Genomic DNA, 16,882 nt, shown 5'->3' with positions numbered 1-16,882 from the left:
GGCTGTTTGTCTTACCAGAGAGGGAGCAAAAAGGTTTTGAAGAGTTGTTCAGTGTATAAGAGTGCTGTGTTGTAGCTTGTTTTTTATAGTACATGCTTTGCAGCTGTGCGGTCCATGGGCTGGTGCCAGAGCAGCACTGTCCCTGGTGAGGATGTCATTTAGACTGCCAGGGAAACTGGAAGGGCCAGCTGGTGCCCAGGTTTCCCCACCATATACAAATGAGGCCAGTCACTCAGCACTCCTGCTATCGGAGAGTTAGGAAGTCAGGAATCTGGCTTTGCTGGCTCATGACAGTATATGTATACAGTGTGGGGTACATTCAAGAAGAATACATTTCACCTCTTTTGCCTGCATCTGCCTTATATGATCAGGTTCCAAAAAGAAGGATTGGCTTCCATAGTAAGCATATTAAGTCTAAATCTCTGTCTTCCTGACTGGTTTTTTCTGTTTTGGACAATGAAAATGCAGTCAAGTTTTGGTTGATTCATGTGTGAAATAAGAAGTAGAATAACAAGTTTAACTTTTGTGTACTGTTTGAGGTTAGTCGTTTGTAACGTCTTACATTTAGTTGCATGCTTAACAAGCCTAGTACACAAGGCCAGCACTGAGAACCTAAGAGCAAGGAGCAGCCTATGTTAGATGTATATATCAAACTGTATAGAAATGGTAAGTAAAGAGAAATGAGCTGGTGTTTTGGGGTTTGCCCAAGCTGCAATAGGAGACATCTACAAGACAGGAAATGTAATAGCCCAAATTACTCAAAGCTGTTGAGAAAAGGGACTGAAAGTTAAACACTTCAGTAATTCTGATGAACTTTCCAGATCTAATGCATATTCATTTATATAAAAATCTTGGAGGGGGGTGGAAGATAGAAAAAAGAAAAAAAGGAAAAAGGAAAAAGAACTACAACCTAAATGGAGGCAAAGGTGTCATCTGTGCTTGTTTCATTTAGTTCCTTAGAAGAAAACAGGCCCTGAAATGCTTGAGTACATTGAAAGTTTTTCAAGGGTGACCACTGTCAGCCATATCACTGGATGAGGACAGGTGTATTTGTTTGCATTTGACACTAATTAAAAGAAAATATTCTTACACTTAGAAACTGTTTGGGTTTAGGTTTTTCTTTTTTTCATTTTACAAGGTGTGCTTACTCTACTAACATGGTGAATAGCCTTAACACTGCTGTGGTATTTTTGGTTATCTTTCTCTCCCCAGGGTAGCAGGCTCACCTAATTTTGGTCTTTTCAATGTTGAAGGAGACACTAGCTCTATTGGGCTAGTATCAGGGACACACAAACCATAAATCCAGGAGAGGGCAGAGGAAGAATGCTGAGTGTAGTATTAGAACTTGTTTCTGCAATTCAGAATATCAGCAGACATCCAGAGTGGGGAGAAATGAATGGGCACTATACGTGGGACAGACTTGAGATTGTGCTGACCTTTGAATTGCATTCCAGAGAGAGACTTATGATCATAACACTAGAAGAACTGAGTAATTCACAGGAAACTTCCACCTGGGCCAGTATTCCTTCTGTGACAGAGACCAGTAAAAGAAACACCAAAATGCTCCCTTAGGTTGTAGTGATATCTCTCTACATCAGGAAAACAGCAAGTCATAGAGATTACTTTGAACTGGGGAGCCTTGAATGGATTTTTCTCCTGTGTGTTTATTGATTTCTTTATCTGGACACAATATCTCTCATTTTTCATGTTTTAGGATGTGGCTTCAGCATGACAAATTGCAAAAGGTTGAGGAATAGGTAGAGTAGGAGTGGTAGATGTTAAAAATGAGTGATGAACATGCATACTACATGGAGTGCATGCCTTTCACGGAGGAGAATCTCATTTATACAGTTAAGTGTCCTCAGTGTGTGTGTGTGTTACAAAATGGTGCTGGAAAACAAGCTTTCCATGCTGTAGATGAAGTGTGACAAAGTGGCAACCAGCAAAGAGAGTGAATTTGTTGGGGAGAAGGGTTCGCCAGAGTCAAGAAATCGCTCAATATGAGTTATGCATCTTGCTCAACTTTATTAGTTTCTAACACTACTTATATAGAATCGATATACATGCATATTCATAATGCAAAAATATAATTGGTTATTAGCCTCTAAGCGTGCACAGTTCTCACACCCCTAATTTTCATGTCTAAAATAAGCATTCTATCCATGTAGCTAATTGTGTTGCTATGCTTCAGCCTTGTAGTGTGTTACTCCCTATATTCCCATACCGCTCCCTATCTTTCTTGGCCCTGCACCTGCTTTCCCAGCAGCTGTAGCTTGTTACAGCCACGGCCTGTTGGCACAACATAATTACTTGGTCTCAGGATTCAAGAATAGCTCAAGGCTACCTTTCTTGTTAACTTCAGCACAGCAACTTCAGTACAATTCTGATTACAGGCCTATTCTAATACCAGGCCTGGATTATGCAGACCTTCAGAGATTCTAAGGCCACGCTTCTGCAGCCATTCTTCTACATGAACTAATTCCCCTTTCCTGTAGCTGAAGAGATGTGAAGAGAAAATATGGGAAGCAGAGGGAATGATAAGAAAAAACAGAGAAAAGGGAATCGGGAGTCTTCAGGGCCAGAAGACGCCTTCCTATATAAAATATCTCAACTGAAAGATGCTAGGAAAGAATTAACTCACTATTTTTAGATCCTATCACTCACACAGACCTTCCCTTCTAGAGTCACTGTGACTGAGACAGAACCAAATGCCAATGTCAGCATCACAAAGGGTTGTCAGAGTTCACAAAGATCTCCCTGAGCCCTTCTTCTTGAAGGGGTCTCCTCTGTCTGTGTGTGGATGACATGTATTCAGCCATGATGAGCACAGGCAAATTCTCCATATTGCAATTATGCTAATCCCATAACCCCAGTGGGCCCTAAGCTATGAAATGGAGGACTGCATGGATAGCCAGAAGAAAAGAGGTCTAGATTTAACAATCATGATGATTGATTTTCAGAGTCATGAAGTCGTACCAAACTAACAACAAGAAATGTTGTTACTGGCAACGAACACTGGTGAAAGGAAAATATATTATATGAAGGAATGATGTGAGGCTTTGTAAAACATGGAGGTATGCATGCATATACCTAACATAGCCATTGCTGAGCATTTCACATACATGATTAATTTTAATCCAGTTAGCAGTGATCTAAAAGGAAATATTTTTGAATGAGATAAGGATGTCTGTGACTTAATAGGAAGCAACACTCAAGATAGAGAATAGAAAATACAGGGCATTCTAGAATACTGTGCTGAAAAAAAAAAAAAGCCCTTTGTAGACTCACCAGAAATATTATACTCTTAGAGTCAGGCATAATAAGGTTATAGAGAAAAGTGAGTTTCTTAATGAGATGACAACATAGATGTGATTTGCCAGATGGTTGACAGTATGTGAAGCAAAGAGGAGCATAAGGACACGAGGGCAACCTGTCAGTTGTTACAGTTAGCAGTCGTTTCTGAACGCTGCCATTGTGCCCTTGCGATGTGACCTCAGCACTGATGAGACGTGGTCATCAGAAGCTTAACAACGGTCCGCAGAGGCCTGAAGGCCGCCGGCTACCCGCGCAGTGACGTGCTCGGCCGCTCGTAAAAGAAAGGTCTGTGCGCCGCCGCGACGCACAGAGGGGGAAGATGCCGGGAAACGGCGCTCCAGGGGCACCGGGGCTGGGGGACGGCGGGCGAGGCGGAGGCGGGCGAGGCGGAGGCGGGCGAGGCGGAGGCGGGCGAGGCGGAGGCGGGCGAGGCGGAGGCGGGCGAGGCGGAGGCGGGCGAGGCGGAGGCGGGCGAGGCGGAGGCGGGCGAGGCGGAGGCGGGCGAGGCGCCCCGCCGCGCGCGCGGAGAGGGGGGAGGGGGCGCAGGCTCCGCCCCCGCTAGCCGTACTCGCCCCTGCTCCCAATCAGGTCGGCTCCCCGCGCATAAAGCGCTGCGCCGCGGCCTGCTCTGCGTTGCAGTTAGGTAGAGAGAACGGCGGCAGCATGTCTGGCAGAGGCAAGGGCGGGAAGGGGCTCGGCAAAGGGGGCGCCAAGCGCCACCGCAAGGTGCTGCGCGACAACATCCAGGGCATCACCAAGCCGGCCATCCGGCGCCTGGCGCGGCGCGGCGGCGTGAAGCGCATCTCGGGGCTCATCTACGAGGAGACGCGCGGCGTGCTGAAGGTCTTCCTGGAGAACGTGATCCGCGACGCCGTCACCTACACCGAGCACGCCAAGCGCAAGACGGTCACGGCCATGGACGTGGTGTACGCTCTCAAGCGCCAGGGGCGCACCCTCTACGGCTTCGGCGGCTAAAAGGCCTTTCATTTCCCGGACCATCTCGAGAACCCAAAGGCTCTTTTCAGAGCCACCCATTTACTCCTTGGAAGAGCTGTGTCGTGTCACGCTCGTCTTTGTTGTCGTATACCGGCTCCTGCCCTTCCCATGCTCGCCCCCCGTGTTTGGTTGTTTTTTTATTTTCCCCCAAGCTGCAGCCGCACTAGCTAGCCTTGCAGTCCAGCTCTGCGTTCTGTAGCCCGCTGCTGCAGCATTGCCCCTGCCAGCTTCCTGCTTACCCTTCACAGCAGCCGCTTTTGGAAAAGCTCGCTGGGCGCGCTGCCCTGTAAGGCAAGCAGAGTGCCAGTTTGACTCTTCTCGAGGTGTTTAGGGACGCCGCGGAGTCCTGGAAAGTGCTGGGCCGTGAAGGGCAAACCTAGCGTGCCTCATCAGCGGCTTTGCTCGGAAAAAGCACGGGAGTAAAGGAACAGTGCCTCTGCTCGAACTACATAAAAAGGAGAAAGCAAAGCCCGGCTCCGTGTCTCGCTAAGCTCTCCTCCGCTGGAGGGCCGGCGGCTCCTTCCTTTCCTCCTGCTCGCTTACATATGAAGGGGGAAGCTGTCGTGACCGCGCCGGGTTCGCTGGCGCCGGCAACGGCCTCATCGCTCTTGCGCGCGGCTGGGGCGGGGCCGCTGCAGCGGGGCGCCGTCTCCGGCGGCGACCGGGTTACGCGCCCTCGCTCTTTCGAAAAGCCCGCGCGGGCAACGGCTGGCTGCAGGCGATTCCGCGCTCCGCTCCGGCAACCGGGCACCGCCCGACTAGGAAGCTGCGGGGACCACGAGATAAATCGCAGGCTTCCCGGCCGCGCCTCAGCTCTCCAGCGTAACCCGAGCCAGGACGGCTCCGGAGACGAGACATACCACATACACATCTCACGCCCCCAACGACACGGCTCTCCCGTGAGAAACGCACGCAACACCGGTCCCCTGCTGCCCACTCAGCAGCAGTCAGCGTCTCGAGCTCCTTTCTCGACACTGTGGGTGGCTCTGAAAAGAGCCTTTGGGTTTCGCTTCTCTGCTCGGGACGTTTCTGCGGCCGCGGTTTACTTGCTCTTGGCTTTGTGGCTCTCTGTCTTCTTGGGCAGCAGCACAGCCTGGATGTTGGGCAGCACGCCGCCCTGCGCGATGGTCACCTTGCCCAGCAGCTTGTTGAGCTCCTCGTCGTTGCGGATGGCGAGCTGCAGGTGGCGGGGAATGATGCGCGTCTTCTTGTTGTCGCGGGCCGCGTTGCCCGCCAGCTCCAGGATCTCGGCCGTCAGGTACTCCAGCACGGCCGCCAGGTACACCGGGGCGCCGGCGCCCACCCGCTCCGCGTAGTTGCCCTTGCGCAGCAGCCGGTGCACGCGGCCCACGGGGAACTGCAGCCCGGCCCGCGACGAGCGCGACTTGGCCTTGGCCCGCGCCTTCCCGCCCTGCTTCCCGCGGCCGGACATCTTCGGTCGATTACCCCCTCAGCACTAAGGCCCAGCCACTACAAGACAAACAACAGGTGAGTTGCCTGCGCCCTGAGGCCCGCCTTTATATCCCTTCCCTTTGCGCCGCCGGCGGCTCCCGATAGGCCGAGGAGCCTATCGGGGAACGCGCACCCAATCACCAAGCGAATCTCGTCCCGACCAATGGCGAGGGGCGTAACGCTGAAACGCCTCCGCCCGCGCTCTCGAAGCGGCCAGTGACGAGGCGGGAGGGGCGGGCTTCAGCAGGCGGCTCCGCCCCGCCGGACCGCCCGCTCCCGCCGCCGGAGCCCGGACCCGCGGGGCCGAGGCGCCCCGCGTTTGCTTGCATTTTCTCTTTTTAAAATTTTTTAAAGCAGACGGGCCGGAAAAGTGCCGGTTGGGGGCGCAGACCTGAGGAGGTAGAGACAGACGTCTAGGGTGGCTGTGTCAGTGAGCGGGAGAAAAGGAGGGGGGCTACTGGGGGAGGGGAAACGCGGTACGCATCCCCCCGTTGTTTGACGAGGAGCCTTTTCCCCGCGGGAAAATTTCGCCCCTTTCCAACACCGCGTCACGCTGAAGCTTTCCAAAACGGCACACGCTTCCCTGCACCGGGAAACTGCCACGGCTCGCTGTGCCCCGCAACTCAAACGCAGAGGGACAACGCAGCCACACACAGCCCCTGCTCACTGCTCCACGTTATACCCGAAATTGCAGGTACAAGCGTTTCCTTTATCAAGCCTAACCTTTTTTCATTATTCGGTTTTGGGAGCGTAAAAAAAGCAAAAAAATTTAAAAGTAGGTGGATATATTAAGTGCAACAGCCCTTCTTATTGTAAATGGAGTGGCTCTTAAAAGAGCCTTTTTGTTTAAATTTTTTTCTCTCAAAGATGAGAGGGGTCCAAATGGGCTTATGCACGCTCTCCGCGTATGCGGCGAGCCAGCTGGATGTCCTTGGGCATGATGGTGACGCGCTTGGCATGGATGGCGCACAGGTTGGTGTCCTCGAAGAGCCCCACCAGGTAGGCCTCGCTCGCCTCCTGCAGCGCCATCACGGCCGAGCTCTGGAAGCGCAGGTCGGTCTTGAAGTCCTGCGCGATCTCGCGCACCAGCCGCTGGAAGGGCAGCTTGCGGATCAGCAGCTCCGTCGACTTCTGGTAGCGCCGGATCTCGCGCAGCGCCACCGTGCCGGGCCGGTAGCGGTGCGGCTTCTTCACGCCGCCCGTGGCCGGCGCGCTCTTGCGGGCCGCCTTGGTGGCCAGCTGCTTGCGGGGCGCCTTCCCGCCCGTCGACTTACGCGCCGTCTGCTTTGTGCGCGCCATCACTATAAAGCGAACAGCTAAAACGCAACCACAAGAACTGATTCCGTGTCCCTCTTGGAGGGGTATATATAGGACTAGCTCTTCCTCTGATAGGCGGACTGGTAAATTCTTCTTCTCATTGGTGGATTCAAAATTTAAAAGTCCCGCCACAGGTACGTACCGCCTAACCTTTTGTTGTGTGCTCTGTCCGTCCAAACACAACATTTTATCACTGTATATCTTCTCCTTTTCCGGTAATCCTTAGCATCTTATTGACTTTCTTTTTTAAAATTATTTTGACTTCAAAACAAATACTTCTTTTTATACAGTGATAATTTCTTATCAACTTGGATTTTTTTCCTGTTTAATGTATTTTGCTATGTAGAGATAACAAGGATAACACTTATGTGGAAGATACGATTATTTGTATTTAAACACGTTGAAATACTGCTGTACCATACGGACTATAAAGTAAACACAGGGGAAACCAGACGACCATTGGAAAACATAGATTGAAAAACATGTTTAAAAAAGCATATCATAAAACGTAAATTCATCTGTCCCTTTTAATCTCTATAAGTGCTACTTGAATATATGAATTGCACCTTGAAAACGAGGATAAGAGAAATATAGGGATCACTTGTACCTGCAATTTCGGGTATAACGTGGAGCAGTGAGCAGGGGCTGTGTGTGGCTGCGTTGTCCCTCTGCGTTTGAGTTGCGGGGCACAGCGAGCCGTGGCAGTTTCCCGGTGCAGGGAAGCGTGTGCCGTTTTGGAAAGCTTCAGCGTGACGCGGTGTTGGAAAGGGGCGAAATTTTCCCGCGGGGAAAAGGCTCCTCGTCAAACAACGGGGGGATGCGTACCGCGTTTCCCCTCCCCCAGTAGCCCCCCTCCTTTTCTCCCGCTCACTGACACAGCCACCCTAGACGTCTGTCTCTACCTCCTCAGGTCTGCGCCCCCAACCGGCACTTTTCCGGCCCGTCTGCTTTAAAAAATTTTAAAAAGAGAAAATGCAAGCAAACGCGGGGCGCCTCGGCCCCGCGGGTCCGGGCTCCGGCGGCGGGAGCGGGCGGTCCGGCGGGGCGGAGCCGCCTGCTGAAGCCCGCCCCTCCCGCCTCGTCACTGGCCGCTTCGAGAGCGCGGGCGGAGGCGTTTCAGCGTTACGCCCCTCGCCATTGGTCGGGACGAGATTCGCTTGGTGATTGGGTGCGCGTTCCCCGATAGGCTCCTCGGCCTATCGGGAGCCGCCGGCGGCGCAAAGGGAAGGGATATAAAGGCGGGCCTCAGGGCGCAGGCAACTCACCTGTTGTTTGTCTTGTAGTGGCTGGGCCTTAGTGCTGAGGGGGTAATCGACCGAAGATGTCCGGCCGCGGGAAGCAGGGCGGGAAGGCGCGGGCCAAGGCCAAGTCGCGCTCGTCGCGGGCCGGGCTGCAGTTCCCCGTGGGCCGCGTGCACCGGCTGCTGCGCAAGGGCAACTACGCGGAGCGGGTGGGCGCCGGCGCCCCGGTGTACCTGGCGGCCGTGCTGGAGTACCTGACGGCCGAGATCCTGGAGCTGGCGGGCAACGCGGCCCGCGACAACAAGAAGACGCGCATCATTCCCCGCCACCTGCAGCTCGCCATCCGCAACGACGAGGAGCTCAACAAGCTGCTGGGCAAGGTGACCATCGCGCAGGGCGGCGTGCTGCCCAACATCCAGGCTGTGCTGCTGCCCAAGAAGACAGAGAGCCACAAAGCCAAGAGCAAGTAAACCGCGGCCGCAGAAACGTCCCGAGCAGAGAAGCGAAACCCAAAGGCTCTTTTCAGAGCCACCCACAGTGTCGAGAAAGGAGCTCGAGACGCTGACTGCTGCTGAGTGGGCAGCAGGGGACCGGTGTTGCGTGCGTTTCTCACGGGAGAGCCGTGTCGTTGGGGGCGTGAGATGTGTATGTGGTATGTCTCGTCTCCGGAGCCGTCCTGGCTCGGGTTACGCTGGAGAGCTGAGGCGCGGCCGGGAAGCCTGCGATTTATCTCGTGGTCCCCGCAGCTTCCTAGTCGGGCGGTGCCCGGTTGCCGGAGCGGAGCGCGGAATCGCCTGCAGCCAGCCGTTGCCCGCGCGGGCTTTTCGAAAGAGCGAGGGCGCGTAACCCGGTCGCCGCCGGAGACGGCGCCCCGCTGCAGCGGCCCCGCCCCAGCCGCGCGCAAGAGCGATGAGGCCGTTGCCGGCGCCAGCGAACCCGGCGCGGTCACGACAGCTTCCCCCTTCATATGTAAGCGAGCAGGAGGAAAGGAAGGAGCCGCCGGCCCTCCAGCGGAGGAGAGCTTAGCGAGACACGGAGCCGGGCTTTGCTTTCTCCTTTTTATGTAGTTCGAGCAGAGGCACTGTTCCTTTACTCCCGTGCTTTTTCCGAGCAAAGCCGCTGATGAGGCACGCTAGGTTTGCCCTTCACGGCCCAGCACTTTCCAGGACTCCGCGGCGTCCCTAAACACCTCGAGAAGAGTCAAACTGGCACTCTGCTTGCCTTACAGGGCAGCGCGCCCAGCGAGCTTTTCCAAAAGCGGCTGCTGTGAAGGGTAAGCAGGAAGCTGGCAGGGGCAATGCTGCAGCAGCGGGCTACAGAACGCAGAGCTGGACTGCAAGGCTAGCTAGTGCGGCTGCAGCTTGGGGGAAAATAAAAAAACAACCAAACACGGGGGGCGAGCATGGGAAGGGCAGGAGCCGGTATACGACAACAAAGACGAGCGTGACACGACACAGCTCTTCCAAGGAGTAAATGGGTGGCTCTGAAAAGAGCCTTTGGGTTCTCGAGATGGTCCGGGAAATGAAAGGCCTTTTAGCCGCCGAAGCCGTAGAGGGTGCGCCCCTGGCGCTTGAGAGCGTACACCACGTCCATGGCCGTGACCGTCTTGCGCTTGGCGTGCTCGGTGTAGGTGACGGCGTCGCGGATCACGTTCTCCAGGAAGACCTTCAGCACGCCGCGCGTCTCCTCGTAGATGAGCCCCGAGATGCGCTTCACGCCGCCGCGCCGCGCCAGGCGCCGGATGGCCGGCTTGGTGATGCCCTGGATGTTGTCGCGCAGCACCTTGCGGTGGCGCTTGGCGCCCCCTTTGCCGAGCCCCTTCCCGCCCTTGCCTCTGCCAGACATGCTGCCGCCGTTCTCTCTACCTAACTGCAACGCAGAGCAGGCCGCGGCGCAGCGCTTTATGCGCGGGGAGCCGACCTGATTGGGAGCAGGGGCGAGTACGGCTAGCGGGGGCGGAGCCTGCGCCCCCTCCCCCCTCTCCGCGCGCGCGGCGGGGCGCCTCGCCCGCCTCCGCCTCGCCCGCCTCCGCCTCGCCCGCCTCCGCCTCGCCCGCCTCCGCCTCGCCCGCCTCCGCCTCGCCCGCCTCCGCCTCGCCCGCCTCCGCCTCGCCCGCCTCCGCCTCGCCCGCCTCCGCCTCGCCCGCCTCCGCCTCGCCCGCCTCCGCCTCGCCCGCCGTCCCCCAGCCCCGGTGCCCCTGGAGCGCCGTTTCCCGGCATCTTCCCCCTCTGTGCGTCGCGGCGGCGCACAGACCTTTCTTTTACGAGCGGCCGAGCACGTCACTGCGCGGGTAGCCGGCGGCCTTCAGGCCTCTGCGGACCGTTGTTAAGCTTCTGATGACCACGTCTCATCAGTGCTGAGGTCACATCGCAAGGGCACAATGGCAGCGTTCAGAAACGACTGCTAACTGTAACAACTGACAGGTTGCCCTCGTGTCCTTATGCTCCTCTTTGCTTCACATACTGTCAACCATCCGGCAAAACAGTTTGTGGGCTTCTGTTATTTGACTTGTTTTTCAGAAAATCAATAGAAAATGTTTTCACATGCGATTAAAATATCGATGTATATGTTACAAACATGAAGTAGACCTGTTTATATTTCTCTACTAAGAACCAATGCTGAGCATATGAAATGTTGGCTTGTCAGCTGTAAACCGAGTTTCAAAATGGTTTCCAACTTTGGCAGGCTGTAGAAATCACTTTGAACAGGATGCCATAGCCTTTTTTCCTGTATATGCCCTTAAAGACTTTAAAGTATGGGGAGCCTTAGAAAGCAATGTTTCAAGCAGGTCATATTTGACACTTTTCTGAATTACATTTCCATTTAGTTATGACTCATGTGATTATCTTCCCACACTCTCTCTAGTTCAGTATGTTCTGAAGAATTCACCTGATAATCTTATACCTGCAAGGGTTAAAATCATCAGCACAAAAAAACCCCCAAACAACAAAGTGGCAGTGTTTATGCTGCTGGGAAACACGGTCCCCTGAATTTTGGGAGTTTACTCACAAATTCCAAGAGCCAAAAACTGGGTGGAAGCTATTTTGACAGCTTTGCCTCCTTGCGCTGCCTGTTTGCAGCCATTTAGTTATAGGTAAATCATTCTATTTTCTTATGTAAATATTCAGTTAAAGGATTCATCACAGTGGTATTAAAGGATAAGAGTTGCCTCAAGAATTCAAGGAGGAATGTTCGTGGCTCTCTTGTTAGCAATTAACATTTTATGTTTGCGTAATAGAATGTGAAAAGAAAAAAGTCCTGTCATATTCTTATATTATACATTTATTTTATTAAAATCTTTTTTTTAATCCTAGAACTGTAGCATTGATTAACAAATGGGTTTAAATTAGCCTTCAGTGCTCGGACAGTTGCACAGTAGTAAGAATTAGATTAACTGGTATCAATGGATTTGGGGAACTCCATGTGCTGCTTTTGCCACAGGGAGCAAAGGAAAAAAAAATCAAATACATTAGGAGTTTCACAAGCATCCTTGTCTTCCCTCACTTCTATATCAAAGCTTTATCTGCTTGTGCTATATCTGGAGTTTCCAAAATGCAATTAACTGCCAGTTGCTTAATGGGCAAGAAGGCCTCATTCATATCCTAACCCTGCAATTCTGGAAGAAGTTCTAATATGATTTTTAGAAAAACACTGTAGGTCACTTCATTCCTGAAATAGCTTTGGTAATCTGTGACATGCAAAACTACTCTTTCTACCCCATACTTATTATTAGATCTATACTGTCCACTAAACTTAAATTGTTCCTTCTTATCTTTCTCATCCTTGTGCCACTGAGTGAGCTCCAGCAGCAGCCATTAGGTCTAATGCTGTGTCAGAAACTGCTCTTGCTCCACACGAGGGAAAAAGAAAAATGAAAATTTTCAGTCCATTAGAGCTTCTATATGCAAAGCAACAGGGTTTCCATCCTCTCAAGAGTGCTACTGGACAAAGGCTGGAAGATATAGTAATAGTTTTCATCTGTATTTGAATGGTGTTTCTGTGATTTAAAAAATGGTTCCATTTCCTGATAATGAGGCATGTCCTGTTGTATGGAAAAAAAATATGATTTTGACATGTCTTTCAAATGTGGAATACATACTCTTCTGAACATTTTGTAGTGTATATCTCACCATGAGCTACAATCTATATCCAAAAATTTGTCAGAAGAACAAAATACAATTGCCCTGCACAAAGCCAAGAGTATCACCATTGTGGAAGCCACAATTCACACTGAAGAAATCAGTTGCTGTTCATTTCAACATGGTGATAATGGAACTAGTGCATTAACACTTATTTAGGACATTTTTAATTTCCTAGTAATTCAGGAAAAGAAATGTCAGTAGGTGCAGAGGAAAACATTGGGGGCCTATGAATTTTAAACAGGAGGAAGCCGGGATTTACGATTTACTGAGCATTAGGACACCTGCATCTGGCGACAGCTTTGAAAAAGGACATTAAAACACAGGGTAACAATCATTTCATACTACCTACCCCAGTCTTCCTTGGAACAGGGGCAAGGGTAGGTGTCCAATTTCAGTAAGTGGTCTACATAAAGTTAAATCGATCCAAAGCAAGTGTGAGGTTCTGAGTCAAAACTTGAACCCACCACATTCTCCTGTCAATTGTTCTTTTATTATAGTAACTTCCTAAAGAAATTCTGGATAGGATCTCTCCATGGGACTGTGCTAATTCATAAAAATGTTTATTTCCTGGAAGGAAAGTAACAACGTTTTACTAAAATATTTCAGTATTTTTAATTACAGTTGCTGATTCTAAAAATGAAGGAAAGGTGGATGGAATGGTGATACCCAAATACAAATTCTGCCCCAGGTGGTAATTGGATATCAAAACTTGGGGGGCCTTCCTGCTGTACCTACGTAACTGCAACAAGTTCCTGTGTTGAGCACATGCTCTCTGTACTGGATTACACTCTATTATGGTTGAAAAAAAGAAATTTTACTCTACAGTGGCTAATAAAGTAAAATCCATTTACTTGATTATAATCAAAATATTTGGATAAATCTAGGATGTTATACTTGAATATCCAGAAGCAAAATGTGACTGAATAAAAGAGCCAGAGGTAAGCAAATGAGCTGAGTTAGTTCAACAACACTGTTCTTATTGTCTGGTTTGTGCTAATCTTTCATTTGACCTATGTTGTAGGAAGACCATAATGTTTTTTTCCTATGAGAACCCACAGCCTGATGCTACCCATCTGTTTTGTCTTGTTCACAAATCTCTCTCATAGTGGCCTGAGATAATCTACAATGTACAGAAATTTATCTAATATGGTGCAATGAGGAGCTTGAGAGATCAGAATCAAATCTTAAAACACTTTCCAGTTTCCAAGTAAATAGAGAAACGATCATGACAATGAAAGCAAAAAAATGAATGTTCCTTTTCTATTTCCAGGTATATCAGAGTCCGTTTCTGCCTTAAACAATTTGGGAGAAATAAAAAGATTAATAGGAACCTTGCAGACTGACAAGGATGAAAATATTCCTTGTTGTACAAGGCCAGAGAATTGTCAGAAAAGAGCCACTAAATGTGAATAGCTTAAAACAAACAAACCACTTATAAACAGGTATCAGTGGACTAAAGAGTTACAAAATGTTAGCTCCACTACCTCTAAGAGGACTTGAAATCTCCATTCTTTATGACCATGGGCTCAGTACTACTCGATTAGAGAAAATCTTTTCCTCAGGGTGTCAGCAGTTTTGATACAGTGCTCAATTATGTCACTGAGGACCTTAATCCTCCCCCATTTTAAGAAATAACCATCAAAAAACCATTAATGGATATTAATATTGGTTTTCCATTTCAGTGTTTAATCAATACACAATGCACAGTTCTGCAGTCTCACACGTTGCAGTTTTGTCAAGCTCGTTATCTCAGCCAGATCACCCAAAACATGTATTCACCTTCGCTTTACAGGCTGAAATGCATTCTCTGGGAGACCTCACTAAAGCTCTATTACTTCACACATTTCACCTTCAAGAACAGAAAATAAGCGGGTGTGTTAAATTCCTTGAATAACACTAGTCCTTGCGTTGATTGAAGCCCTTCAGCTTTTTCAATTAAACACCTGTAATCGGAAAAGAATTTCTCGAATGTCGCATGGAGATTCAAATCAGCGTATTTTCACAGTCCCAGGCAGCGGGAACTCTACGTTGTATTGTCATTTCTTTCACCCTGTTATACCTACTTTTATCCTTGAATAGGTCTGTTCACCCGTTTTTATGAGCTGATGATAGCCTGGTATCTATTTTAGGAAACACAATATTATTGCAGGCAAAGTGTTATTTGTTTCGTATTAAAAAGAAAGCAACATATCATTGAAAACAAAGGAAGAAAGTGAAAATTCATCCATTGTTTGGAATATGGAGCTGGCACTGACCCGGGGAAGGAACCCTCTTGAAAAGTTTTAAATGCTTATCTTACTTTTGAAAGGAACAAAGTCGTGAATCACCAGATGCTGTTATCAAAGCAAAACACAACATCAACATTCATTCATTCGAACAGAGAAATCAGTTTTGCATAACAAAGTGTCCTAATTACAGAACACACCCTCAACTAACCGGATTTCCACCTTTAAATCCCCGTCCTGTTCAAATTTCATTACACCCCAGATTCTACTCCCCAATCAATTTTAACAAATCACGATGCAAAGTTTTTATACGTTTTAAGGCTCAAATCTGGTCTATTACTACTGAAACTATCCTGACTTTTGAATTTAACAAACGAAAGCGACTAAGTAAAGATCCAATGACAGGAGCATCAGCCTTCAGAGGGGCACGTAGGTGCTTTGTTCCATTGAAATACTTAAGAAGACGTAAAGTTACACTGGCTTTCACACGGAGCTGCTAAACCAGAAACGTCTCCCCAAAAGGCATTAGCTCAGACACCGTGGACGCGGAAGGGACACTGAGCACATTCAGCGATTTCGAAGGGACGCGGCTTGGCCGAGGGAGCCATCTCTGCCCCCGCGTTCGCCACCACGGGCCGAAGCTGTGTTACTTCCTCGGGTTTAATATCAATTTATCCTGAGAAAACCCGTTCAAACCATACCGGGTTTTTCCCTGCTCTGCAGAGGACCTTCTAAAGTACAGGATTTCAGGCCGGCTGTGCTCATTTATGCCAAGGTATACTTTTAATCTAAAAGGTAAAAGGAAAGTTTCTCTCTCCCGAGGGCTCAGCGGCCCCACGCTGAGGAGTTTCTGGGGTCACTTTTGCCTCATTTGTCCTCCTTCCGACGGGAAACTCCGTTAACGGGTAGCACACAATCCCTGCTCCCCGCCCGGGAAGAAACGGGGTGCACCGGTTGTAAATTTCGGGAGGAAAAAGTCATTTTTGTACCGGGAAGAAACACAACAGGCGCGGCGGCGGGCGGCGGGGCGGGGCGGTCCGCACCAATCAGTGCGCGCGGCGCTGCTATAAAAGGGGGCGCGCGGCAGCTGCCGCTATTGTTCGTGCTGATACCGTAGAGGTGCCATGTCTGAGACCGCTCCCGTTGCCGCGCCCGATGTGGCTGCCGCCGCTCCGGCCCCGGCCAAGCCTGCCGCCGCCAAGAAGCCGAAGAAGGCGGCGGGCGGCTCCAAGGCCCGCAAGCCCGCGGGCCCCAGCGTCACCGAGCTGATCACCAAGGCCGTGTCCGCCTCCAAGGAGCGCAAGGGGCTCTCCCTCGCCGCGCTCAAGAAGGCGCTGGCCGCCGGCGGCTACGATGTGGAGAAGAGCAACAGCCGCATCAAGCTGGGGCTCAAGAGCCTCGTCAACAAGGGCACCCTGGTGCAGACCAAGGGCACCGGCGCCTCGGGCTCCTTCCGCCTCAACAAGAAGCCTGGCGAAGTGAAGGAAAAAGCCCCCAAGAAGCGGGCCGCCGCGGCCAAGCCCAGGAAGCCGGCTGCCAAGAAGCCCGCCAGCGCCGCTAAGAAGCCCAAGAAGGCGGTGACAGCAAAAAAGAGCCCCAAGAAAGCCAAGAAGCCGGCAGCTGCCGCGGCCAAGAAAGCGGCCAAGAGCCCTAAGAAGGCGACTAAGGCTGCTAAGCCGAAAAAGGCGGCGGCAGCCGCGAAGAGCCCGGCCAAAGCGAAGGCGGTGAAGCCCAAAGCAGCCAAGCCCAAGGCGGCCAAGCCGAAAGCGGCTAAGGCGAAGAAGGCGACCCCAAAGAAAAAATAAATGGTGCTGAAAAAATCCCGTCTGTCTTGCAGATAAACCCAACGGCTCTTCTAAGAGCCACCCAAACTTTCCCAAAAAGAGCTGAAATGCCATTTCTTACGCTTTGCGCGTGTGTGTGTGTGTGCGCGCGTGCGCAACTTCCTTTACTCGGCACTGCTTTTTGCTTAATTATGGTCGATGTGGAAACAGCTCAAACTTCCGCGCTTTTTTTCAGGGGAGCGGACAGCCGTACTGCGGTGGTTCCCGGCGGCACAACTCCTTAGCGTATACCCGCGGGTGTGGATGCAAATAGCTTCCCGGTTAGCCGCAAGAAATCGGTGAGCCCGAAGTCCTGTGGAAGTTCGGCAGCGGTCACGGCACCCCGGCTTTCGGGGGGCGAGGTGCTGGGG

General features: G+C 51.0%; 7 protein-coding genes across 7 annotated transcripts in view; 4 read left to right on the top strand and 3 right to left on the bottom strand.

The window, feature by feature from the left end:
- Positions 1–16,882, top strand: part of LOC101911108 (histone H2A-IV) — a 232,107-nt gene that overhangs the window by 14,160 nt on the left and 201,065 nt on the right. The window lies entirely within an intron of this gene.
- On the top strand, positions 3,948–4,349 carry LOC101910934 (histone H4). The gene has a single exon (XM_027786717.2). It carries the CDS (start codon positions 3,979–3,981, stop codon positions 4,288–4,290), a length of 312 nt encoding a protein of 103 aa, XP_027642518.1. The 5' UTR covers positions 3,948–3,978; the 3' UTR covers positions 4,291–4,349.
- LOC129784685 (histone H2A type 2-C) lies at positions 5,289–5,807 on the bottom strand. The gene has a single exon (XM_055807341.1). It carries the CDS (start codon positions 5,741–5,743, stop codon positions 5,354–5,356), a length of 390 nt encoding a protein of 129 aa, XP_055663316.1. The 5' UTR covers positions 5,744–5,807; the 3' UTR covers positions 5,289–5,353.
- Positions 6,583–7,182, bottom strand: LOC129784678 (histone H3). Its single transcript, XM_055807335.1, has one exon. The coding sequence runs from the start codon at positions 7,060–7,062 to the stop codon at positions 6,652–6,654; it is 411 nt and encodes a 136-aa protein (XP_055663310.1). The 5' UTR covers positions 7,063–7,182; the 3' UTR covers positions 6,583–6,651.
- LOC101919599 (histone H2A type 2-C) lies at positions 8,344–8,856 on the top strand. The gene has a single exon (XM_027786711.2). The coding sequence runs from the start codon at positions 8,402–8,404 to the stop codon at positions 8,789–8,791; it is 390 nt and encodes a 129-aa protein (XP_027642512.2). The 5' UTR covers positions 8,344–8,401; the 3' UTR covers positions 8,792–8,856.
- LOC129784687 (histone H4) lies at positions 9,796–10,193 on the bottom strand. The gene has a single exon (XM_055807344.1). The coding sequence runs from the start codon at positions 10,164–10,166 to the stop codon at positions 9,855–9,857; it is 312 nt and encodes a 103-aa protein (XP_055663319.1). The 5' UTR covers positions 10,167–10,193; the 3' UTR covers positions 9,796–9,854.
- LOC101910757 (histone H1.10) lies at positions 15,803–16,559 on the top strand. The gene has a single exon (XM_013299104.3). The coding sequence runs from the start codon at positions 15,813–15,815 to the stop codon at positions 16,491–16,493; it is 681 nt and encodes a 226-aa protein (XP_013154558.2). The 5' UTR covers positions 15,803–15,812; the 3' UTR covers positions 16,494–16,559.

This window comes from Falco peregrinus, chromosome 6, assembly GCF_023634155.1.
Source record: "Falco peregrinus isolate bFalPer1 chromosome 6, bFalPer1.pri, whole genome shotgun sequence".
Lineage (NCBI taxonomy): Eukaryota > Metazoa > Chordata > Aves > Falconiformes > Falconidae > Falco > Falco peregrinus.
The sequence above is the reverse complement of the archived record's forward strand: the minus strand, read 5'-3'. Positions and strand labels throughout refer to the sequence as shown.